At 42.3% G+C, this 26201-nt stretch overlaps 1 protein-coding gene across 4 annotated transcripts; it reads right to left on the reverse strand.

Moving 5' to 3' along the window:
- Window positions 1-1402: 1402 nt before the first annotated feature.
- CCDC127 (coiled-coil domain containing 127) lies at window positions 1403-26154 on the reverse strand. 4 transcript variants are annotated; one of them, XM_045004844.1, is made up of 5 exons: window positions 26008-26154; window positions 21902-21986; window positions 21360-21428; window positions 18591-18719; window positions 1403-4942 (listed from the first exon to the last, which is right to left on the reverse strand). In XM_045004844.1, exons 4-5 carry the CDS (start codon window positions 18709-18711, stop codon window positions 4272-4274), a joined length of 792 nt encoding a protein of 263 aa, XP_044860779.1. In that variant the 5' UTR covers window positions 18712-18719; window positions 21360-21428; window positions 21902-21986; window positions 26008-26154; the 3' UTR covers window positions 1403-4271. The 4 variants fall into 4 exon arrangements, with proteins under 4 accessions (XP_044860779.1, XP_044860780.1, XP_044860778.1 ...); XM_045004845.1 differs by having other exon boundaries at window positions 26003-26093; XM_045004843.1 differs by lacking the exon at window positions 26008-26154 and adding an exon at window positions 25868-26003.
- Window positions 26155-26201: the final 47 nt, after the last annotated feature.

Raw genomic sequence — 26201 nt, forward strand, 5'->3', positions numbered from 1 at the left:
AAACTATTTATTATAGAGATACAGAAGGATTAGGTTAATGTTGATAGTAACTTCACCTCTAAATATCACAAAACATAAAACTTTATTAAGTTTCAGATAAGGTTGCTGAGTGCAATACAAGAACCAGTTCATTGAAATAAAACAAATAACCACCTCCCCCCACTCAGAAAAATCACAAGCTAGGGTTACATTAACAATTCTGATACCAAATTTCATAGAAAAATTCTGCTCCTCCCTTAGATTCATTTCCAATATTTTACAGTAATAGCTTCTTCCTATAACATTTTAGGGATGAGAGTAGGCGGGGTGTCAAAACATGATTTACAAATGAACTCTCAATGCATCGTTAACAATGAAGCTGCAACCAGCATCTCTATGATGTATGCAATATACAGATTATTCTCTGAGTTTCTTTGTTTAGCTACTATTATGTAATTGTCACAATACTGAGTAAGTGATGGAGTGGTGCTGGAGCTATGGACAGCTGGAAGCCTAAGGGTGAAGGCTCAGAGGATCTGGTCAGTCTAGTTAGGTTGCATGAGAGAGGAAAGGTGTTAGGAGGCATTGTGGGGCAGGGAGAGAGGGGATGGGGCAAGATACAAAAGAGGGCAGCAAGACAGAGGAACTGGTATATTGTGAGGAACTGGTATATTGAGAGGCTATGGGCACTTTGTGTGGGATGGGACACGGTGAGAGCCAAGGAACAGAGAGTATTTGGCAGTCCTCTCTGCCACCCCAAAGAGGCTTAGTAGGCTTCTCAGTTCTCAATTAGACTATTTTGGCTCACTGAGTCTGACATTAACTAGGCTCATAGAGGGAATGGGGGCCCCCAAAGAGCCGCTGAACACTGGGGGTGGGTTGGGGTGATGTGGGGATCCATGGGAATGAGTCCGGAGTATTGGAGATTGCATGAAGGGAGCCCAGGTGTGTGGAGGAGGGGAATGGGCAGGGCCAGCTCCAGCTTTTTTGCCACTCCAAACGGCGAAGCGGGAAAAAAAAAAGATAAAGCCATGATCGGCGGCACTTCTGCGGCAGCTCTACTGCGCTGCTTCATTCTTCGGCGGCAAGTCTGAGGGACTTGCCGCCCCTTTCTATTCGCCGCCCCAAGCACCTGCTTCCTTTGCTGGTACCTGGAGCCGGCCCCGGGAATGGGATGTTTGAGGAAGCATGGTGGAAGGCAAGTGGCCTTCTGTAACAAATAGTACACTGACTGGCTGAAGTGTTTCTTTTTCATGCCAGCGGATGTCATCTATTGCCAGGGATCAATTTGGTGATGATTATTTGTTGCTTCTCTTTTTGTTAAAAGAAAAAAATTCCAAAGGGTTTTCAAAGTATGGCCTGTCCTATATCAAGAGATCAACCCCCCACCCATTGTCCCGCAACCAACCAACCAACACCATGAAACAGTGCAGCAAAATGTTGATATTTTTATTAACTCAATTGAAAACTGAAGTTTAGAGACATAGTATGAAATGTTCTGAAAAAGATCCTTATACCCTACATTATATATGGACATTGCAAATCAATTACTTCCCCAGCTCAAAATTTGAAGCGTAAGGGACAAAATAAAGCTTACAGTGGAACTTCCAACACAACCTTATCTATTGCGAGCGAGAGTTACAAAAGTGCCTAAGAGATTTAGGAGCACAAGTCCCATTAAAAGTCAGTGGGACTTGTGCTCCTAAACCTATTATGTGCTTTTGGACTTTCCCTCTGAGTCACCATCCTGCCTTCATTAACTAACCTAATGTTAAACAAATGTAACTTTGAAGAATCTTGTATTTACAAAAATAGCTCTACTTTACTAATTGGCATTTTGATACACTGATTACCTCACAACATTGTATTAGGAATAAACCAAACAATGACACAATTTAAATACTAATATAAACTGAACAATCTTTTGCCCTCTCAGCTCTGTCCTCTTTGTAAATGTGTTTGAGTTGGTATCAGTGATAAAACGAGAGAAAAATGTAAACCAAGACGATAAACATTTTGGCCTTTTTTAAAAAGGTAATACAGATTTACAAAGCTTTAGTGTGTGTATTGGGTATATATTTCTCATTTTTATCAAAACAGGATAAAAATATTGAAAACTGATATCCTTACTTAAGTTACAAATAACATATTATTAAAACACAAAGAATTTTTTAAAAATTACTTTTCACTCTTTAACTTAATTTTAAACTCCGCAGGTATGGTATGATTGTGTCTTCATTCATACCAAATGGCAGCCTATCAAAATAGAAATGGGTGCTCATTTTTTATCTTTGTATTTATCTCAGATTTGACAAAAAATGGGCCCGTCTTACATGGAGATCTACCCGAATGGATCCCTCAGCCTGTGCCAGTGATGCTCTGTGTGGATGCAAGGGTCTGGGATAGTGGGTCCTGATGTAGGACAGAAGCCCAAATCACATCCAATCTGGATTTTAGTAGTTTAACTTTCAAGTTCTTATGAAGTAGGACAATGCTGTTAATCTACAGTACAAAATCAAATCAAATTAAAACACAAATGAAAAACCCACTGCCTGAGTACCTCAGGGGAAGTACAAAGGAAACCCTGGTATAGTGCATTAGCCTTTTGTATTTTCTCTATTCCTTGGGAGGCAGCCAGCTATTATAGTAGTGTGCAGTTATAAGAACACAGATAGACAGAACCATTGGCATTTGGAAAATATCCATGGATATGTTTCTGTTGGTCTTAGTTTCTGTAAATGACAGTTGTTATAAAACGTTTATTATAGGTCAAATTTAGCCCAAGTTTGTCACTTCAGCATATTTCATTTTCTACCTAATGTTAGACATTAATGCTAGAGATCAATACAATTAATTCTGAAATAATCAGTTACTGCTCATCTTGCTGCAATGTAAATAATATTTAATAGAAATTGACAATGATATAAATACATCTACAAAATCAATTTAAACAGTTACTTTACTTCTCAGTTACTGTATATCAATTTTCCTTTTGCTCGTTTTTTATGTAAGTGATTAATGTTTTCTCCTTTTGCAGAAGAGAACAAACATTTCAAGAGGCACTTTAAATAGGACAGACTTGAAAAACAAAAGCCTATATATTTTATTTTCTGCACTCCTCTACTGTTATTTTTATTTGTCTGTGAATAAGTAATTTCTTCTATTTAATTCTACAGTGAGGTCAGAATCCTGGGCTGATTACCCCATGACTGAAATACCCAGATGAGGGAAGTCAAGGAGGAAAATTCCATAATTTCTTTTGGTCAGTTATTTCCCCAAAATCAATCCAGGAGATGGTTTTGCTCCCTGCCCAACTCCTCACTGTGCATGAGCCAAGGTAAAATAATCCCCCACTTGATCTGGGGGGACTACTTATAAGGATAAGGGAGTTGCTTAGTCTCTACAGCCAATCAATCCTTGAAATCTCTGCTGCGTGTGACGATGGCTTTTATGATGTGGCTATCTGTCTACTAGAGCTGGGCTTAAAATAATCAACCCATTAGAGATCAGTCAGTCAATGCAATAGGGCAATACCAATGTGGGCAAAATCCAAACTGAGACCTGAAAGGAAAAGTAAGTGATTAAATGTTTTACTTTCTCATTGTATGAATTCCCCTTAAGTGGCAACTTTTAGATTATAACTCATATGTAATCCTGATTTAAGACCAATCATGCCCTCATTATCATTAATATCAGTAATCATCAAAGTCTTTGTTTTTATTTTCCTTCTGTATTATTTTAAATAGCATTCTGTCTTTGTATTTCAAGCAAATATTTTTATGTATAATGTAGTATAAAGTGACATTTGCACATCAACCATGGAAAACAATTCAAATCTAATTTGAAAACATGATTGCACACTTTTTTCATTGGTACAGAGAAAGCATCTCACGCCTAAATAATATACCAAGAAACCTCACTATTACAGTCACTTCCGAGTACTTTCCTGAGAGTTTTGTTGCACAAAAAGATGAGGTTGCACTGCCATGCAGGAAATCAGGAGTTGGGAGCATTCTCTGCTAGCCTGGCTGTGAACACAAAGCGTGTCTTTCAGTTGACATAGTCTCAGAGTAAACTGCACTGCTTAGTGAGCATTTGTTGTTGGCCCATCAATGGAAAGGCACCAACAGTGGAGACACTCTCATGGATGGGGAGTACTGCAAATGTGGTTGCAATGAGGAGGGGAAAAATAGATGCATGTACTACAGGGAATTAGAAACTTTATAATACCAGTGAGTCATTATATACTACATGTGCCATAGTGCATGAAATGCTACCACTTTCCCCACACATTATTTTTCCAACAGGGCCTTCTCTACCCTCTTGAACTTTTTTAATTCAACAGTTAGTTCCCAATATCTGAGATAAAGCCACATTAGTCTTCCATTTTGACGTTTGTTTGTGTTCAGCACATTACCACAATGTGTATCATATTTAAAAATATCTTTTAAACCATTTTCCATTTCTATATCCATAGCAACAGGATCAGTTGCTGCTCTAACTAGCAAATTTTTCTCTATTTCTAGCCGCTGGTTTCTGGGCAGCACAAAACTGCAGTAGATATCTTGTCTTTCTAAAAGTGCTTCTTCAAATTCTTTTATTACAATATTAGCTCTCTTTTGCCATTGTGCTTCCTTTGCAAGACAACTCTGGTACAAGGCACCTGCTGCCCCTGAGTGCTGCAGAACCTGTTTTTCTTGCTCTAACTTTTCACGTTCCTGTTCTAGAACTCTTCTTTCTTCTACTAATTTGCGACTCTGGGAGATTAGGGCTTCACGATAACTCAGGGTTCTGTTGTGTTCCTTTTCAAGCTCCAACTCCAAGTGAGCGACTGTGCGACGATTTTGTGTGATTATGTCACGATATTTTGATTCAAGATCTCTTTGTACAGATGTTAGTCTTCTGTAATATTCTTTTTTTTCCTTTTCTATCTCTTTCTGAGACTCTCTGGACCAGATCCAACCTGTCATACATAAAACAAATTTCACATGTAAACAAATATCTATAGTATTGATAATCAAAATTATTGAAGTACTTCACAAAGAAGTTCCGTTGCTACTGTTAGTAGTAACTTTTTTTTTAGTCCCCAAGGACACAAAGTGTGAAATTCACTTCAGTTCAGATGTCCCACAAAACTGAGAAGTTGTATGGTCTATGTTATACAGGAGATCAGACTTGATTATCATAATGTTCTCTTCTGGCCTTAAAATCTATTAATCTACATTTCTAAAACATAATGGCCATACTGTGTCAGACAATGGTCCATCTTGCCCAGTCTTCTGACAGAGGCTGGTGCCAGGTGCTTCAGAGGGAATGAACAGAACAGAGCAATTTATCGAGTGATCCATCCCCGGTTGTCCAGTCCCATCTTCTGGCAGTTAGAGGTTTAGGTACACCAAGACCATGGGACTGTGTCCCTGACCATCCTGGCTAATAGTTATTGATGGATCTTTCCTTCACTAATTTATCTAATTCTTTTTTGAACCCAGCTATACTTTTTGCCTTCACAACATCCCCTGGAATGTGAGTTGTGTGAAGATGAACTTCCTTATGTTTGTTTTAAACCTGCCTCCCATTAATTTTATTGGGTGACCCCTAGTTCTTGTATTATGTGAACGGATAAATAACACTTCCTTATTCACTTTTTTCCACATCATTCATGATTTTGTAGACCTCTATCATATCCCTGGGTCATCTCTTTTTTAAATTGAACAATCCCAGTCTTTTCAATCTCTTCTCACATGGAAGTTGTTCCATATGCATCACTTTTGTTGTCCTTCTCTGTGCTTTTCCTAATTCTAATATCTCTTTTTTGAGATTGGGCAACCAGAACAGCATGCAGTATTTAAGGTGTGGGTGTACCATGGATTTATATAGTGGCATTATGGTTTTTACAGTCTCATTAGCTATCCATTGCCTAGTGGTTCCTAACATTGCTAGCTTTTTTTCACTGCTGCTGCACCCTGAGCAGGCATTTTCATCTACAATGACTCCAAGATCTTTCCTGAGTAGTAGCAGCTAATTTACACCCCCATCATTTTGTCTGTTTACATGTTGGCCAATGTGCAGTACTTCACATTTATCAACACTGAATTTCATGTAACATTCTGTTGCCCAGTCATCCAGTTTTGTGAGATCCCTTTGCAACTCTTTGCAGTCAGCTTTGGACTTAACTATCTTGAGTAATTTTGTACCATCTGCAGGTTTTATCTGGAAAAAGGTGTAAACGGTGAGATGGCTAAACTTGCAGCCGATACAAAATTACTCAAGATAGTTAAATCTAAAGCTGACTGCAAAGAGTTGCAAAGGGATCTCACAAAACTGGATGACTGGGCACCACAATGGTAGGGATTTTCCAGATCACTTATGAATATGTTGAACAGCACTGGTCCCAATACAAATCCTTGGAAGACCTCACTATTTACCTTTTTCCATTTTGAAAACTGATCATTTATTCCTACTCTTTCTTTCCTGTCTTTTAAACAGTTACAGATCCATAAGAGGACCTTCCCTCTTATCCCAAGACTGCTTTACTTTGTTTAAGAGCTTTTGGTGTGGGACCTTGTCAAAGGCTTTCTGAAAGTCCATGTACACTATATCAACTGGATCACCCTTGTTCACATGCTTGTTGACATCCTCAAATAGATTGATGAGGTCTAATTGCCATGGTGACTCTTCCCCAACATATTGTATTCACTTATGTGTCTGTAAATTCTGTTCTTTACTATAATTTCAACCAATATGCCTGGTACTGAAGTTAGGCTTACCAGCCTGTAATTGCCAAGATCATCTCTGGAGGCATTTAAAAAAAAAATTGGCCTTACATTAGCTATCCTCCAGTCATCTGGTACAGAGTCTGATTTAAGTGATGGGTTACATACCACAGTCAGTTCTGCAATTTCATATTTGAGTTATTTCATAACTTTTGGATGAATACCACCTGGTCCTGATGACTTCTTATTGTTTAATTATTCAGTTTGTTCCAAAACCTCCTCTGATATCTTAATCTGAGACAGTTCCTCAGATTTGTCACCTAAAACATATTTGCTTCTCAGCATACGTGGGGGAACGAAGTGATGCTGAGGAAGCAGTTTAGAGTTTATAGAAAAGCAGTTCTATGGCCCCTAACTTCAGAGTCTGAGGCTGGAGTTTTGTGAGTAGGGTGGGCTAAAAAACATACTTTTCCTCTCAGTGTGAGGCACCAGTTTGGGTTTTGGTGGTTACAGACCTTCTCTCTCTGACTCTGGAGATGGGGGTAGGCTCAGACACATAGCTCATCACGGCAGTAGTCCTGAGTTCTGTCAAGGCATGGTAGTAAAAAGGAGAAGTGTATAACCAATATCATTTCCATAGGACAGCCGAGAGCCCTGGAAAGAGTCTGTTCTGATGGTAATTCCTGGAAGAGGCAAGTACACCCATTTTTATTTTTATAATCCTTTGCTTTGTAATGAATTTGAGGCAGAACAGAGGAACATCTGAATCAATATACGAGACTGTGAGAATGTATTCTTGCTTTTATGGTCACACTGAAATAGACTCAAAGGCCAAGTAACTTTCTGTTCACATTTTGAGGATGTGCTTTTTTATTGTTCGGCCTGAGACGATCATGTTATGCTGAAAATTTATAATTATTCCCTCAGAAAGTTCATGGGTGAACTGTTCTTCAGTATTAGAATTCTGGTAATCAGACACTAAGTATTCTCAGATATCAAAGATCAAACATAATTCCACTAGACTGATTAACCCATAAAAAATAGCACAAGGTCCAATCTTGCAAGGGGCCCACATGAAGAAGTCCTATTGATTTTGATGGGAGCTACTTGGAAGGCACAATTAGGAGCACAGGAGTTACCATACTGGATCAGACCCAAAGCCCACCTAGTCCTGTATCTTATCTCCAACACTGGCCAGCACCAGAAGTTTCAGAGGAAGGTGTAAGAACCCCACAAGGAAAACACATGGAATAATCTTCCCCCAACATTAGGTATCATCCTGTTCTCTAAAAGATTTGTTAGCATTATTTATAACAACGCTGGATATTCTTCATGTCTATGTAAATGTCCAATTCCTTTTTTTAATCTTGTTAAATTCTAGATCTTACTGACTTCCTGTGACGATGAGTTCCACTGTTTAATTACCAATGTATGTGGAAGTGTTGTTTTTTTTTAAAGTTTGAATTTGCTACCTTTTAATTCAATGTCCTCTTGTTCTTGTGTTATGAGGACATTAAAGAAGAACAGGAGAACAGAACTTCTTGATCTATGCCATTCATTACTTTATATATTTTTATTATATCACCTGTTATTCATCTCCTTTCTAATCCCAATCTTTTCAATCTCTTCCTAGGAGCTTTTCCATGCCCTTGATCAGTCTCATTGCCCTTCCTTGAACTGTATCTAATTTTGCAATATTCTTGAGATGGGGCGACCGGTACTGCACACAATATTCTAGGTAAGGCCACATCAATGATTTGCATAATGACATAATATTCTGCATATTATTCAGTATCCTATTTCTTATGTGTCCCAATATCCTGTTTACTTTTTTGACCACAGTTATGCACTGAACAGAGGTCTTAATTGACCTATCTACAGAGACACCAAAGTCCTTTTCCAGAGCTAATACAGTTAATTTTGAACCCTTTAAGGGGTATGAGTAATCTAAATTTTTCTCCCCAGTGTTCATTACTCGGCATATAGTGACACCGAACTTCATTTGCCATTATGATGTCCAGTCACCTTTCTTGATTAGGTTTCTCTGAAGTTCTTCACAGTTCTTTTTGGTACCCACTAACTTAAATAACTGTGTGTCATCTGCAAATTTTGCTACCTCACTAATGCATGCTCCTTTCCAGATCATAATAAATATGTTTAACCACCTGGAACCTAGTATGGAACCTGGAGGCACCCCACTACTCACCTTTTGCCATGATGAAAATTAGCCACTTAATCCTATTCTTTGCTTTTTGCCTGCTAGCCAGCATTTGATCCATGACAACACTCTGCCTGCCTCTCATATTACTACTACTCAATCTCTTTAACTGCCTCTTGTGAGGCACCTTGTCAAAGCCCTTTTTGGAAGTCCAGATAAATCTCAACTGCTTTTAATTTACCTACTACATTACTTCAAATACAGAGCTTTGAAGCTGTGCTCCGGCTCCACTCCAGCTCCAGGCAAAAACCTGCAGCTCCACTGCTCCGGAGCTGCTCTGCACTCCAGCTCCGCTCCAAAGCCCTGTTCAAATAATTCCAAGAATTTTGTGAGACATGATTTTCCTTGGCAGAAACCATGCTGATTAGACCATATCATATCATGATCTTCCAGGTATTATGTTTTATTTTTGTCTTATTGATCTCTGACAGACTGACAATATCCTGTAATATGGATTTGTAATATGGTGAACAAACCTATGGAATTAAGATGAAGTTTAATTTAATTAAGTAAAGTTAAATTAAATTTAACATCTTTGGAGTTCATTGTATTAAAAATGCAAGTGTGAGATTGTATGGAACTTCTCCAGCATGAAGACAGAATTAATGCAATCTCTGGATGGCATTAGGAACTTCTAAGGGCCTTCTGGAACAATATTTGTGAAGTGGATTCCTAGGCAGTACCTTGGAGTGAGGGGAATGCAAATGCTCTTCTCTATAAGCCAACTTTTTGAAGATATGCAGGAGGAGATAGACTCACTGTATACTAATTACCAGTTTTTGGAAACTCCAGATCAAAGAGCCCTGAATTGTATAAGCGTGGACTAAACTTGTCATGAGTGTGCTTGTTATAAACTGAAGTGGTGATGAATTTATAATCACAAGGAATCCCCTGGGGTTCGGGCTTGGAGGACTGCACCTGCCAGAATCCATGTTAGGATTGGGGTGGATTCTGGTAAACTTACTAGCATGTGTGTATGTTCTTTTGTTTTTAATATGTTTTGCCTGTAATATTTTTTACCTTAAGAAAAAAGTAAGCTTGCATAGGAAGTGTTATGTGGTATGGTACCACTATAGCACTTACACCCCTTAATCATCTGAAGAGAGATAGCAGATCTGTTTAAGCAGACTGTTTTTGCTGGGACTAACTGAGTGAAAGAAGGGAACTGTCCCGAAGGGAGTGAGACACGGGTATCGGCCCAAAAAGACAATGGCTGAGGAGCAGGAAGCATGACAGTGGGTGCCTTGCTGGACCACTGAGGAGAAATACAGGTGCAGTTGCCCTGAATTGTGACAATCTCTAATTCCCCATATCACCACTTAGAAACACTTTTTTTAAAATACAGGAACATTTACTGCCCTCCAATCCTTTGAAACGGTGTGTGTTTTTAATGAGTTTGCATATTTTTCCTAGCAAATCAGCCACTTCATGCTTCAGATGCTTCTGAAGTCATGGATGGATACCATCTCAGCCTGATGATTTATTATTTTTTAAATTATTAATTTACTCCAGTATCCTTTTTTCTGACACATACAAGATTAGAGCTAGAATCAATATGCTGGACAAATTGTACAAATGTGTAAACGGAGAATTCGTTTTCATGAATTATGAACTAAGATTTAAAAAACTAAACCTCAGTCAATACCTGTGTATTAATTTGCAATCAGGTCAGTTAAGTCATCTGAGTAACTTTGTCTATAGGTAGAGTTTTCTCACAATGGAATTAGGTATACTTATTGCCTTGAAGGTACAAGAAACCCTTGAAATGAAGATTTCTGGAAAGACTTCAAATCTTACATCAAGCACTGCTCAATTTCCTATCTATATATGCATTTATCATGTGGACCCACCACTTTTTTTCCTGTCGACTGTACAGTTGAACCATAGGATCTTTATCTAAAGTGAAGTAGGTAGGAATGATAAGATGAGTATGAAAAATACCCCCTTATCAAGACGATGTTACAAAGAATAGTCCTGTAAAAGGTTCAGGCATCAGCCAGCCCAGTGCAATAGTCCTGAAGTAACCATTACTATATAGTACCATAAATATATATTTCTTTTTAAAGAAAAAAAAAAAGCTTCCATTCATGGAGACTGCAGACAAATATAGACATTGAAGAAAGATAACAGACAAAGGAAAAGGGAGGAACAAGATGTAAAATAAATTGTATGAGTCATATTATGGGAGGGTGGTAAAGCAATAGTTACAGTTGAGTCAGATATTTGTGTTTAACAGAGGAGAGAAAGGAAGTATCTTCTACATTATTGTGATTTTTTTTCTAAAATAAATAGAGAGGGAATGAAGGCTCTGAATTTTCTGACATTTGAATTTTTTTAAATATGTGTTTCACTCAAGTGTCATCTTTTTTTTCAGAACCATTTTACAAGGAATACATGGACAATTTCAATATAAAACTACTAAGGTATATAACTGAATTTCTGTAGTTTACACAAATACTGATTTTATATTTTTTGCTTTTGTAATTTGGGTGATTTTTTCCCCCACAACTGATTTAAGCTAATCCAGTTTCAATGTGCTGAATTAACTCTGATAACATTATTTTCTAGGCAGTGAGCTGTATTTACACAATAGCACATTTTTAAAATTCTAATGGGCCATATTACAGCTTTGTTGTCAGCAATTTCAGAATCACCCATTTGAAATCACAGTAATAAATGACGATAAATTCTTTGATAGGCAGTGTCCTATATCTTTTGCTGTAACAACAGATGTGCAGGTTGCAACAGCTGCATTCAGGGTGAACACTTCTCTATAGTTGAACATTCACTGCAGCCATCACTAAACTGTCATTCTTTGTAAACCATGGGATTATTTGTTTTTTTATTTCTCATCTCTAATGTATACAGTTTGGTTGGTTTTTTTTAGGGAAACTGATGCAAAAATCAACCTTTGTTTACCTCCAACATTCATAGAAGATGGACACACTTGTTAAAATTATTTTTTTTCCTAAGAAATGTTTAGCATTCATACTTTTAATGTGTCCTCCTTGTATGTATGTTGGCCTTAGGCTGTATGGTAGTTTACCACAAGGGGACTGTAATAGGGTAGCTGGCCCATTCAATGAAACTGCTCTCAGTTCTCCTGTTCCAGTCCAGGTGCTCTCAGTCGGGCCAAATGAGAGGTCATGGCAGCACCCAGGTGGCTATAATAGGCCTGGTGAGAAAGCAATCTATTGAGTCAGAGAAGACTGGTTCAGTGAGGAAGAGCAGAAGATCAAAACTGTCAGAGAGAGAAGGTGGTTCCTGGGAGAGGGCTGAAAGCAGGAGAGCAGCAAGAGGAGTTTGCTGGTTGATGTCCCCAAGATAGAGAGCCAGGGCCAGAGGGCTGAGGGCAGGAAGAGCAGGAACAGAGGGAGAGACCTGCCGGCTCTAAGCTGAAATCAAGGGCCAGAGAGGCCTGAATCAAGGGGCAACAGCACATGGGCTTACCTGCTGATGTCCCCCTGCTGGACAGCTGACCCCCAGAAGAACCATAAGAGGGCCAGGGGGAGCGAGGGATGCTTCCCTAGCAAGAATGCGTCCAGCGGAGAGGCTGTGGGAGTTCCTGTGCGAAGAGCAGGGTTGCTCCCCAGAAGGAAGGATTGGGATGGCTGCCAGGCAGGGGGACAGAGAAGAACTTAGAGTCCAGGTATGCTGAGAACGAAGCTGAGTTTAAAAGACTACATGCATGTTGTAAGAGAAAGATGGATTATGTTTTGGGCATTTTGATTATGGACTATTTGCACTATGTTTTGGTTAATAAACTATATTGATGGACTAGAAGATAATCGTATATGGACTTACTGAGGACCCTAGAAGGAAACTGAGGTGAGGGGCCACTTACAGGGTGCCTTGAGGCCACAAGGGGGGGGGGTGCGCTCCTGCGAGGAGGCCACTCATTTACAGACATGTTAAATTGTTTTGTTTTCTTCCAAAATATCAAACTAAAAACCTCTCTTAAGAGGACATATACTTTTAAGATGTGTCCTCCTCCTATGTATGTATATATGGAGTTAAAACTCTATGGTAATTTGATGCCTTGGACATTAACAATGTGTTCTGGAAGAAGGATAATAGGTAAGAGTTGATATGACTCACACTTGTGTATGTAGAGAAACAAACGTGTTTGTTGACCATAACTGTGTATTTGCTAGCTTTTCAGTAGTTGAGGAAAATGTTAAGAGTAGAACACAGCAACCTTAAATGAACAAATTTTGTTTGTGTTTATGCTATAGTGTAGTAAGTGACTTACAAGTTCTAGTACAGTACTTTTAAAGAGGGACTGGACTAGGGTAAGAAGGGAATAGACAAAAAACTGGAAGTATATGGTGGAAAGCAAGACAGAAGATTTTAAGTAAAAGTGAGAGATCCAGAAAGGACAGGTGGGTTAGTGATGGATCACCATGTTGATTGGAAAATGTAAAGATGAAATCCCTCCTCCTTTGTGACTTTACCAATTTCATTCTCAGAATTCTGCATTTTATTAACTGATTTAGAAGGGAAGTGGCCAGTAACTTGAAGATGAAAATTTTCAAAGCAGTGGAATAGTATAGCATAGTATAGATTCATATACCAGAGTAAGTAACATGGCTAGTCTTAAAAATATGATGTTTTGGGTCAATGAATGATGTGAAAGGGATCCATAAAAAAGTTGTCTGTTTCAGGAAGTGTAAGGAGACGGCTTTTTTTCAGGTTCAGCAATTATTGTTATGTTACATTCTTATAGGTAAAAATAAGATTAAAAGTTACACATACTCAAAGTTTGTTTAAAACAAATGAAAGATTTATATCATACTATTCTAACTGATAATCATTGAGCAGAGGTCCAGAATAAACAGTTTAGAAATTTCTCTACCTGCCTTTTCAGAGATTATTTATTAAAGGTGACCTGCAAAGATGACTTCCCTTTCTTAAGGGAATTTGCCCTGTTTTCCTTTCTTCTGATGTATTAAAAAATGTAAGCTTTTTTCCTTTAGAAACTAAAGACAGGTTTAACTTTTTTTAACCTTAGAAATATCAGAAGCATCAAGTCTTATTAGCACTGGAGAATCTCAAGGAATCCCAGGATATTTACTGTAAGTTTTAACACCTTAAGGGGTGAATGTACTGAATTTTAACAAAGTTTTCCTTTATTCACGCTATTAGTTACTGCAGTTAAGATGGTGTTAAAAACAAGTTTTTAAAAAGTCTGAGTCACTTTCACTTGCTAAGTTTTCACTCTCTATCACCATTTCACTAGTTTTCTAGTCTTCACAGGAGGGGCTTCCAGCCTAGACAGGCCTTGAATTTCTAACATTAACAATTTGCTTGGTGTAGGGGGGGACCCTCAGGCCTTCTTCGTACATCAAAAGACAGAAAAGGCACAAGCCCAATGTTTTAGCCTTTTGCAGGCTACCTTTAAGTTCCATTTTCAAAGAGGATTCATCTGGACACATTCCTTCCCTGCCAAATCCTGCATACAGTATTCTTTGAGGTCTAGCTACAGAGCATTGCCTCCCTTCTTCAGTGAGTTATCTGAAACAGTGCGACTATGCTGCTGAAAGTAATAACATATTTTTAGAGCCAGTCCATGGATGTACTAGCTCCACCTTTTGTGGGTTCCCCCCAGTTACCCCCCCCAGCATGGTGCACCTGCAGAATGGAGCTTACTAAAATATTGGTTAAATTCTACTTGCAACCATGACTGCAGAGGAACTGAGGGGGAAAATTGCCTTAATACTCTGCCTGTAACTTTCCACAACAGGATCTCAAATCACAATACATATATTGAAGAACTTAAGCATCACACAACCTCTGTGAAGTAGTATTATCTTAGATATAGGAAATCTGATGAGGATGACTCAGGAATTTCCTTTAAAAATCATTCAGTGTCTGACAGACCTCACTGTTTAAAATCCTGCAGTAATTCCAAGAGGATGGATTAGATGATCCAGGAAGATCTTTCTAGCCATAGGCTCTAAGTCTGATCGCTGCACTCTCCAGTTTCAGGCTCATATTACTTTGATATCCAGGATTTTTTTTTTAATTCCTTTCTTTACAAGGTACATACCCCTAGAATCCATAGTATATAAATAGTACATATTTTGAAAAAACTGGTAACATTACTTAAGTAACTTAGAAGTCTCTACAACACTCATTAAAGCACAGTAGCCTCAACAGTAAGATGATAATTAACAGACATTTTGGGTTACAGGAAAAGTTCCTATAGTGTGTGTACCTATGATAGATTAACTTTGAGGGAACATAAGAGTATTTTGAGCTATTTATTGTCTTTACTCTGATCAATTTACAGAGCCAAAAAGAAAAGTTATTTTTAAGCATGGAAGGAATAATCCTGCATTCCTTGAGCACACCAAACCACCACTCAGTAAAGCAATACAGTATTCAAAGAATGTGAATTACTGTACAGGGCTACTTAGACTCTCATAGACTCATAGACTTTAAGGTCAGAAGGGACCATTATGATCATCTAGTCTGACCTCCTGCACAACGCAGGCCACATAATCTCACCCATCCACTTCTATAACAAACCCCTAGCCTATGTCTGAGTTACTGAAGTCCCCAAATTGCGGTTTGAAGACCTCAAGCTGCAGAGAATCCTCCAGCAAGTGACCCATGCCCCATGCTGCAGAGGAAGGCGAAAAACCTCCAGGGCCTCTTCCAATCTGCCCTGGAGGAAAATTCCTTCCCGACCCCAAATATGGCGATCAGTTAAACCCTGAGCATGTGGGCAAGACTCACCAGCCAGCACCCAGGAAAGAATTCTCTGACTCTCATACAGCTAGACACTGAAGTTTTGCACAAACAGAGCAATTCATTGGATAATTTTTCACATTGTAGTTTTATGCATTCTGAAAACATACAAGATAAGTGCTATTCACCACAGGTAAATAAGTTTTACAGTCAAACTGCTTGGGCAGGGAATAGCATTGTGTCGGTGGGGCTCCCCATCTCTGACTTGGGTTTCTAGGCACTATCACATTTGACTCAAATATGCTGAAGCACAACATAAAAATGTTATGGCTTCCATACACATCATCCACTTCACCAATATCTCAAGCCTCCTCATCCAGCTCTTATACAGACAGCTCCACGCCATCTTATGCATGGAACATCCTCCCTGAACTGATCCTTAGGGGTTACACTAAGCTGTCCTACTTCAAATCCTTCCTCTAGGCTCACCTCTGCGGCAATGCCTAGATGAAAACCGCTAGTTAACAAAGGCTAGGTTAAGGGACAACTGGTAATAGACTTTTTTAAAGAATACAAATGTGTATATATACAGGATTTATAAACAACAATTTTAATTATATTCCTCTTTTCCTACCATTCATGTTGCTTCTAGCCCATATCCAAGGGCTTAAGGTGGTGGTTCTCAAACTACAGGGCGGGCTTCGAACGGAGGCGTGAGCTGTATGGTTGGTTTTTTTTTTTGGTTTTTTTGGGGTGGGGGGGAGAAGAGCTCTGCACATAATATTTTAAAATTCTGCAAATTATATTTGTCAAATAAATGTGGAGGCTCCAGCAAGGCATTGGGGAGCACAGGCCACTGGCTACACAGAGGTGGGAGATCACTTTGCATCTCCCTCCAGGAAACTGACTCTCAGCACTGAGGCTGCACCCAACCCTGATACAGTGCAAGTACAGGACCTGCCCTAGAAACACCCCAGGGCCCTCCCCCTCTGTTCCAAGTGCACCCGGCATAGGTAGACAGGCTCAGCAAGGCAGGATCCAAGTGAGGAGGGGGAATCCAGGTGTGAGTTGAGAGAGTTCTCTGTGGGGCAATCTGGGTGCGGGCGGCTCAGTGAGGGATCCAGATTGGGGGGGGGGGGCGGATCTGGATGCACAGAGGCTTGTTGGAGGGTTCTGGGTGCAATGGTAATGGGACTCTGCAGGCGTTCCAGGTGAAGGGGGTTGGGGCTCAGCAGGAGGATCTGGGGATGGGGGTGGATAGAGATTGAAAGTGGGGGGTCTGGGTGTGTGGGGCTTAGTGGGGGGGTCCAGATGCTGGGGGTGTGGGGTGGGGATCCAGGTGCAGCTGGTTGGGGCTCAGTAGGGTGGGGATCCAGGTGTGGGTGGCTCGTTGGGGTGGTCCAGGTGTAGGGGGAAAGGGCTCGTCAGGGGGTAGGGTGAGGGTCTGGATGCATGGGGGCTGGGCAGATGGAGGAGCAGCTCCCTGTACAGGGATCCCTCTCCTGCAGCTGGGGAGCGATGGGTGCAGGAATGGGGGGGGGTGTTGCACAGCTTCCTACAGCTGGGGGAGAAATCTGGAGGTAGGTCTGACCCAGCCCTGGATGCCATGCAGGGGAAGAGGAAGTCCCATCCTCCCCAGCCCAGCTGGGACTAGCTGCTGAGCCCAGTGCAGAGTAAGAGCCACTAGCAGGGTCTTGCCCAGTCCCACCTCCCAGTGATTTACTTCTCTGCTGGCTGCCCTGGGCACCCGAAACATACTTCTGGGGAGGGTCGCATAACTGCACTTGTGGCTTCCTCATCAGAAAGCCATTTTCCTGTGGGGAAGCAAAGAAATCTGCAGGGGACATAAATTCTGCGCATGTGCAGTGGTGCAGAATCCTCCCAGGCATAAGCAGTGCAGAAGTAAGGAAGCAATGGGGCACTAAGTCTGCTGTGAAAAGTGATACACAAATATCACTTTTCATGTTGCCACCTTTACTTCTGTGCTGTTGCTGGCACGGCGCTACCTTCACGGGCTGGGCACCCAGCCAGCAGCCGCTACTCTCCACTCTGCCTTCAGAGCTGGTGGAGATATATGTACCGGCGCAGGAGGGGGAGAGAGGAGTGGAAAATACTACAGATACAAAGAAGGGGGGCCTGACCACATAAGCTTGAGAACCACTGGCTTAAGGGGTTTTGGACAAAGTCCTTAGACTATAGACACTTTGGTGCAGGGGCTATGTCTTCATGTGAAATTGCAATGCAACTAACACAATGGAGTCCTCATCTCTATTAGAGCCTCTTAATGGTACTGCAGTGTGTTTTCGGATAATAATGAGGAACAGTGAGGTTAAACGACTTGCCCAGGGTCACTCACTCTATGGCAGAATTAGGAACAGAACAGAGGTCTCCTTCCTCCAACTCACATGCCTTAAACACAAAACTTTCCATTTCCCTTAAAAGAGGCAAACTATGGAGGAGCAGAAAGGATGAGTGAGGGAAAGGGAAACACTATACCAGCCTACAATTTTTTTCCCCCAAAAAAACCAAAGGTAAGTTAGCTTGTGCAGACAAATGTATGTATTAGTATTTTTATATATTAGCCTTCCTTTACCTGCACATACCAGTCCTCCTAAGCACACATCCCTTCCCTGCTCTCATGTCTGGAGTACATTATGGGCTATGGAATATTTATATTTGGAGAACCTGATTTTATTTTTCCCCAAGTAGGGCTATTCACCAAATTCTCTCCTCTTCCTTCGAAGGCTCTGAGATGACCCTCCTCCAGCTAGAAAGGATGGCTGCATTTGGCTTTCCACTGGATTGTGGAAATGCCATTTCAATCAGCTGGACAAAAGAGGGGTTGTTGGAGCAGTGTAATGCTGCATGAACCTTTTGGTTCCAGAGAACTCAGCAGCCAGTTCTGACCCCCCACACATAGCAAGACGTATTTTCATTAGAATGCTGGGCCTGATCAGAAAAATCTGACTATTAAAAATATTACTTACGAAATGCAGCCAATCCCAGCATTGGAACCAACAAAGCATAATTCCATTTGTTTCCATCACCACCATTATCCCTTGGATTAGGTTGGATATTCCAGTTTGGAGGATCATTTAAATTATTCATGGAGACTCCTTTAGATTAACGGGGAAAAAAAGTCATGTCAGTGGTACCAATGATTAGGGGAGGGCGCTGATAGCAGTAGGTAACATGGACAAGTGCACCTATCAAAACCACATCTAATATTTGATTCAGTATTTCTCTTTTAGATTCTGGAACAAACTGGAACTAAAGAGATGGATTTTTAACTGTAAGGGTAATTAACCACTGAAACAAATTAGCAGGGAAGTAGTACATTCTCCATCACTTGGAGTCTTTAAGGTATAGTCTAGTTCAACACAAGCTATTGGACTCAGTGCATAACCACTGAACATTCTATTACCTGTGTTATGCATACTGGTGGTCAGACTAGATATCCTAATGAACTCTTCTGGTCTTAAAGTTTATTAACCTTACTCAATCTATTCTTTGACAATAAAATTAGTTCCAGTCAGTAGACAAAGGGCCTAGCACCTCAGAAAGCCAATTTCACTCCTCAAGCATGGAAACAAGTACTATAACTAATCCATAAAGCCAGCACCTGTTCTTTGAGTCCCATTGCTGCTGTAACACATATAAAAACCCCAACCAATTAATGATGCCCAGGATGGTGAGCAGGTGGGGATAACTGGCACTTTGGTAAATTTAAAAAATCTGAAAATGTCTTATGTTGTAAGTGCTTTGGGGTAGAGAACTAATATAATGAAGCCCCAGTCCTACTGGTGATCTCTGGACACTATATTTGGCACTCTGTACCTCAAAGCAGTACCCTGGAACTCACATACTCACCATCATATAATTATGATATGTTTTGTACAAAGTATGCCTTGTGAGGCATCACTTTAAAAGTCTTGATCTGTTGAACATTAATATCCTGTTGGATTGTTTGTGCTATCATTGTATGTGAGGTTATGAAATTTTGCTGTGTGTGTTACTGAAATATGTTGTGAGGTTAGGAACACCCACAACCAGTCTTTCAGGTAAAGCAATGGAGTAGCCAGACATGCTGATGGCCCGTTAAAGAGAATCTACTCTCCCAATGACCATCCCAGAAGAATTCTGAGAAAGAGCATTGTAGACTACGGAGAATGCTTGACCAATGGGGGTGGACCCCCACGTCACAAGCATAGACCTTTCCAGCAAGCTGGAAGAAACTATAAAAGAAGGGGAAGTGACATCATGACTTGGCCTCACTCCCCGCACAACTCAACATCTGGAAACACATCTGGAGGACAAAGACTTTGAACAAAGACTTTGGTCCCGGGCTGGAGGAGAGTTCCAGCCTGTGTTCTCAGACTTTGTACTATCTCTCAGGATGAGGCACTGCTTGATTCCAACCCTGTTTACTTTGTAGAACTTAGACTGTGAATTTATTTTATTCCTTAGGTACCCAACTTTGATCTCTATGCTTCCTACTTATAATCACTTAAAATTTATCTTTCTGTAGTTAATAAATCTGTTTTATATTTTATTTAAAACAATGTGTTTTGGTTGAAGCGTTTGGGAAATCTCAGTTCAGTTTATAATGGCTAATGTATATCCTCTCCAATCGAAGGAGGGGTGGACTTGATAATGAACTTACACTAATCAGGCTTCTAACCAGGGCAAGATGGTACAGTTCTGGGGTACAAGGCTGGGAAGCTAGGGGGAAACTGGCTGGAGCCTGTCTGTTGTTGGTTCATGAGTGAGTAGGAGCATTCATGTAACTCGGTTGGTTGTGTCTGTGCCTGTGAATGTTTATGTAAGTGCAGTGCCTGCCACAGGTTTTAGCTTGCCAACAACATCACAGTGTGAGAGGGGGCCCAGTTTGGGGGCTCAGCAGTCCCATAGTTCAGGCTGCACCCTGGGAACCCTGTCATACTATAGTCATATAAATAAAAGTAAAAGCATGAATCCAGATGCTATAAAAGTTGTCTTTAGATGGAAAACAGATTGGGTTATTGGTTAGTTTTGAGTTGCTTTCTTCTCATAAGACCAAAAGTTTCAACCATTCCCCCATCCTCCCTTTGGAAAAAAACCCACAAAAAGCTGATTCTTCCTTTGAGTGCTGAAAGTAAGATGTGTATTGCAGGAATAATTGCTGCAAAGAAAAAAAATTGTCTATTGGTAAAATTATTTAAAACAGGGCTGCATTTGGCTCTCCATTGCAACACCACTTTTTTAATCAGCCACACAAAAGAGGGGTTGTGGAGCAATGAGGTCCTACCTGCTGTATCTACAGTGTTCCATGAATCAGTCCAGAGAGTTTCCTGGTACAACAGGAAATACAATTTAAAGTAGAATAGTGTGGAAGGAATTGCTTATACAGCTGAAGACAGTTAATTTACTGCTTGTGAAAGATGTGGTCTCAGTGGGAGTCAAATAGACAGGCACTAACCCAATTTGGCCACTGTATTGTACAGAATTATCAAGGGGAGCGAGAAGTTCATCTCCATGCTATGTCAGACCTATGTATTTCTGTGGAGATTGTCAACATGGATCACAGCTATATTATTTGTATTACTATAGCACCTAGGAGCCCTAGTCCTGGACCCCACTGTATTAGGTGCTGTACAAACACAAAAAAAGATCATCCCTATCCCAAAGCCCACACAATCTAAAATTTGTCAATATGTCCATTGAAAACTGGACTGCCAATATCCATATCTGATAAAAGACGCTGTGCAGTTACCCACCTCCACTGCTGCGTGTTACACAAATATGATGAGTCGTCGTCCTCTCTTGTAAAGATGCCAAAACAAGTACTTCCAAAAAAGAAAAAAAAAATCGTGTTAAAAAAAGAAAATAAATCTTCAGAGTTTCAGGGGCTTTGAAATGTGCTTAAGCAGATGTTTACATCACAACTCAATTACCAAATATATATTCATGTTTTTATTACATCAGAAAGCAAATATTCTTCATGTTTAAGGATTGTTCTAAAACAGATTTTTTTAAAGGGAAGTTCTATTGGTTGTAGAATATTTTTCTCTGCCATTCAGGACCTCTAAAATGCCATACTTCTAACACAACAATACTTTAAAAGTATTCTACATTTCCTTCTTAGAATGGAAAGTGAACATGGCTAAAAGTGTTGGCACAAGCCAACTTTTAAATACCAGCAATGTTTTGTTATGTTAATTACTCGTGATGCCGAAAAATCTTTACAAGGAAGAACTTTAGCATGGTAGCCTATTAAGAAAAAACTGAAAGATTTCCCAGAACTTTGAGATTTACTTACCATCAGTTTAGCAGACTTAGGTACAACTTAGCCACTTGCCTAGAAAATAGGACACTGCAGCTTCTTTATTAAAGTCATTTTAGACCTAAAAATAAAATGATTGCTTTAGTAACCAGATCGTTTGCTAGATTAGGATTTTTAAATATGAACATTTCATCTTTATTTAAAGTGATCATAGGTGAAATCAGAGCTCCCTGATAAGGCAGAAGTATAGAACAGGTTTTGCTGGGGATGATGGAGATGGTACCACCTTTCTTAGAGCTTCAGACCAACAAGCAGGTCCTTCAGATATTTCAGACCTTGTCCCATGATAGGGGGCAAGGTCTGATTCTAAAACAAATTCTTCTTTACAGAAATGAAAGGAGCAAAAAACCCTGCTGCAATCAACTATAATTTTGGTTTTCCAAATCAAAGTCTGTTATGGTGCAACCCATATATGCAAGACTTTAGTACAATGGAGTTCAAGGGCTCTTGCTCTAGCACTGGGCAGTGATAATAGAGTTGAGTAGAACTGATGGATTTAGGACCTCTCCTCACATTCGCCCCCCCTTCACCCTGAGTATAAGCATTTGTTAATTGTGTTAAGATGCTTGTGGCCCATCTAGGTACTGATTTGGTCCCATCACTGCAAACCCAGAGCACCCTCGACACTGTGAGTCTACCACAGTGCTAGCCTACAGAGAGGAGTGGGATGGGAGCTCTGCCCTTGCCAGGGGTGGGCTACTTTGCCATGGAAAGCGCTGTAGTGAAGTCCAAGTGTTAGCTGGATGCACAAAGATACTTCCAAACCCCAGATTTAGGTGCCTAAGTCTCAAGTTAGTCTCCTGCAGGAGTTTTGGGGATCACAAAGGAGCCTAAACTCACTTAGTAAGTTTTCAGGGTAAAAGTTCCCCTCCACATCTATATTTCAGCCTCTCCACTTGTGGCACCTATCTGGGCACCTCTCTCTCACCTAAATTCCAGAGTATTTCATGAACCAGGAGAATATTTGCCTTCTGGCATTTGCTGGCCTATTTCACATGCAGGGCCTGATCTTGTATATGTACTCAGAGGCTGCCAACCAGATCAGGTCCCATTCAAAATTTGACCAAAGGAGGATGAGTTGGTGCCCCCCCCCCGAACTTTTAGCTCAAGCCCAGGAGTTAGAGCAGTGATTCTCAACCAGAGGTATGTGTAACCCTGGGAGTACACAGAGGTCTTCCGGGGGTACATCAACTCATCTAGATATTTGCCTAGTTTTACAGCAGGCTACATAAAAAGCACTAGCGAAGTCAGTACAAACTAAAATTTCATACAATAACTTGTTTATACTGCTCAGGGGCGGCTCTAGGAATCCCGCCGCCCCAAGCAGGGCGGCGCGCCGCGGGGCGCACTCTGGCGGTCGCCGGTCCCGCGGCTCCGGGGGACCTCTTGCAGACATGCCTGCGGCGGTTCCGCTGGTCCCGCGGCTCCGGTGGAGCATCCGCTGGCATGCCTGCGGGAGGTCCACCCGAGCCGCGGGACCAGCGAACCCTCCGCAGTCATGCCTGCAGGAGGTCCACCGGAGCCGCGGGACCAGCGAACCCTCCGCAGTCATGCCTGCAGGAGGTCCACCGGAGCCGCAGGACCAGCGACCCTCCTCAGTCATGCCTGCGGGAGGTCCAGTGGTCCCGCGGCTCCGGTGGACCTCCCGCAGGCATGACTGCGGAAGGTCCGCCGGAGCCGGCTACCGCCCTGCCGGCAAAATGCCACCCCAAGCGCGCGCTTGGCGCGCTGGGGTCTGGAGCCGGCCCTGATACTGCTCTATATACTATACACCAGGGGTCGCCAACCTTTCAGAAGCAGTGTGCCGAGTCTTCATTTATTCACTCTAATTTAAGGTTTTGTGTGCCAGTGATACATTTTAACGTTTTAGAAGGTCTCTTTCTATAAATCTATACTATATAACTGAACTATTGTTGTATGTAAAGTAAATAAGGTTTTTAAAATGTTTAAGAAGCTTCATTTAAAATTAAATTAAAATGCAGAGCCCCCCTGACTGGTGGCCAGAACCTGGGCAGCGTGAGTGCCGCTGAAAATCAGCTTGCATGCCACCTTTGGCACCCATGCCATAGCTTGCCTACCTCTGCTATACACTGAAATGTAAGTATAATATTTTTATTCCAATCAATTTATTTTATAATTATATGATAAAAACGAGAAAGTAAGCAATTCCTCAGTAATAGTGTGCTGTGACACTTTTGTAATTTTATGTCTGATTTTGTAAGCAAGTAGTTTTTTCAAGTGAGGTGAAAGACAAATCAGACTCCTAAAGGGGGTACAATAGCCTGGAAAGGCTGAGAGCCACTGAGTTAGAACGCTTATCTGGGAGATGTGGGGTGGAGAAAGGATGGGAATAGGGGTGCCCCCTCTCAGGGTGGGAAGGGATAGCTTGGTGGTTTGAGCATTGGCAAGCTAAACCCAGAGTTATGAGTTCAATCCTTGAGGGGGCCATTTAGGGATCTGGGGTACCAAAAAAAAAAAAAAAAGTCAGGGACAATACTTGGTCCTGATAGTGAAGGCAGGGGACTGGACTTGATGACCTTTCAAGGTCCTTTCCAAATCTCTGAGATAGATAGATATATCTCCATATATTATTACCTATAATCAGGGAGCTGAGGACAGTCTGACATGGGGCTGCCCTGAGTGCCCCCAAAGGAGCTGTTCTGCTGTGAGTCCTCCTGCACTCAGGGCAGGGGTGGTGCTGGGCAGTAGGAGCTTTGGACCCGCCCACATGCTACACTGCATCACCTACATTCCTGGGTGAATTCTGTGCCACTGCACATGCGCAAAATTTATGTTCCCTGCAGATTTCTTTGCTTCCTCACAGAAAAATGACTTTCTGACAGGCAAGCAAAGGGAAGCCACAAGATCAGTCACGTGACCCTTCAAAACAGTATGTTTCGGGTGCCCAGAGCAGCCACAGAGAGGTAAATCACTGTAGGGCAGAGAGCAGGACTGGGGAAGACCTGGCTGGTGGCGCCTACCCTGGCTAGGCTCAGCTGCTAGTCCCAGCTAAGCCGGGACTTTCTCTTCCCCAGCACAGCATCCGGGGCTGGGTCAGACCCACTCCCCCAAATTTCTCCCCCAGTTCCAGGAATCTCTGCAAACTCTCCCCCTCTCCCTCCCACCACTGCCTGCGCCCATCGCTCCTCAGCTGCAGGGGGAGGGAGCTTCTCCCCCATTCACCTAACACCTGTACATCCAGACCCTATCCTACCCAGACCTTCACCCCACCCCCCATAACCTCCCAGATGAGCCCCCTCCCCCTGGACCACCCCAATGAGCCACCCACACCTGGATTCACACCATACCAAGCCCCAACCAGCTGCACCTGGATCCCCCACACCAGAGCCCCACTCCTCCAGCATTTGGACCCCCCACTGAGCTCCCCCCGAAACCCAGACACCCCCCTTTCAAGCTCTATCTCCCTCACACCCAGATCTCCCTGTTAAGCCCCAACCCCCTTCACCTGGACCCCTCTGTAGAGTCCCATTACCATTGCACCCAGAATCACCCGTGCACCCAGAGCGCCCCACAGAGAATCCTCTCAATCCACACCTGGATCCCACCACACTAAGCCCCTCCACACTTGGATCCTGCCTGCTTGCATGGGGCGGGGGGGCAGGCCCGGTCCTTGTGCTGTATCAGGGTTGGAGGCAGCTGAGGGGGGAAACCTGTCGGGGGGAGGGAGCAGCACCATGAGCAGCATCTGTGCAGCCAGTGGCCTGTGCTCCCCAATGCCCTGCTGGAGCCTCCACATTTATTTGACAAACAAAAGATGCAGAGTTTTTAAATCTTGGGGGCAGAGTTTCTGGGGGCAGACCCCCCCCCAGCAGCGCTTGGCAGATCCGGGTCCAGCGACGGGCCGGGGCTGGACAGGCCGCGCGCGCAGAGTCTCACCACGGCCAGACCGATCCGCGCGCGCGGCGGCGCCCCCGCACTCACCCAGAGCCCCACGCGCTGGAGGCGCGGCCCAGAACCTCAACAGCGCTTCCCGCGCACAGGCCGGAGCGGCCGAGGAAGAGGCGACACCGCATAAACCGCCACAGGCCCAGCTGAGCAACCGCCGCCGCCACTGACCTCACCTGCCAGCAGGCCCAGCCCCACCTCCCCGGACCAGCCCATTACAACGGGAGGGGGGGACAGGGAACAACATCCGCACGAGCCGCAGACTTTCCCCGCTCCCCGTACTGCGTTGGCGCGTCACGAGACGCTCGGAGCCTGGTCGCGCGTCACGCTACCCTCCCCCGGCAGTTGGTCTCTCTCGGAGGCTCGCGCT

This window comes from Mauremys mutica, chromosome 2 (assembly GCF_020497125.1).
Source record: "Mauremys mutica isolate MM-2020 ecotype Southern chromosome 2, ASM2049712v1, whole genome shotgun sequence".
NCBI lineage: Eukaryota > Metazoa > Chordata > Testudines > Geoemydidae > Mauremys > Mauremys mutica.

Bases quoted from the DNA above. Each gene is read 5' to 3' on its own strand.
- CCDC127 (XM_045004844.1), bottom strand. From the start codon at position 18,711: ATGAATAATTTAAATGATCCTCCAAACTGGAATATCCAACCTAATCCA. The intron at 4,943-18,590 runs GTAAGTAATATT...TATGTATGACAG, and splicing joins GCTGGGATTGGCTGCATTTC to GTTGGATCTGGTCCAGAGAG.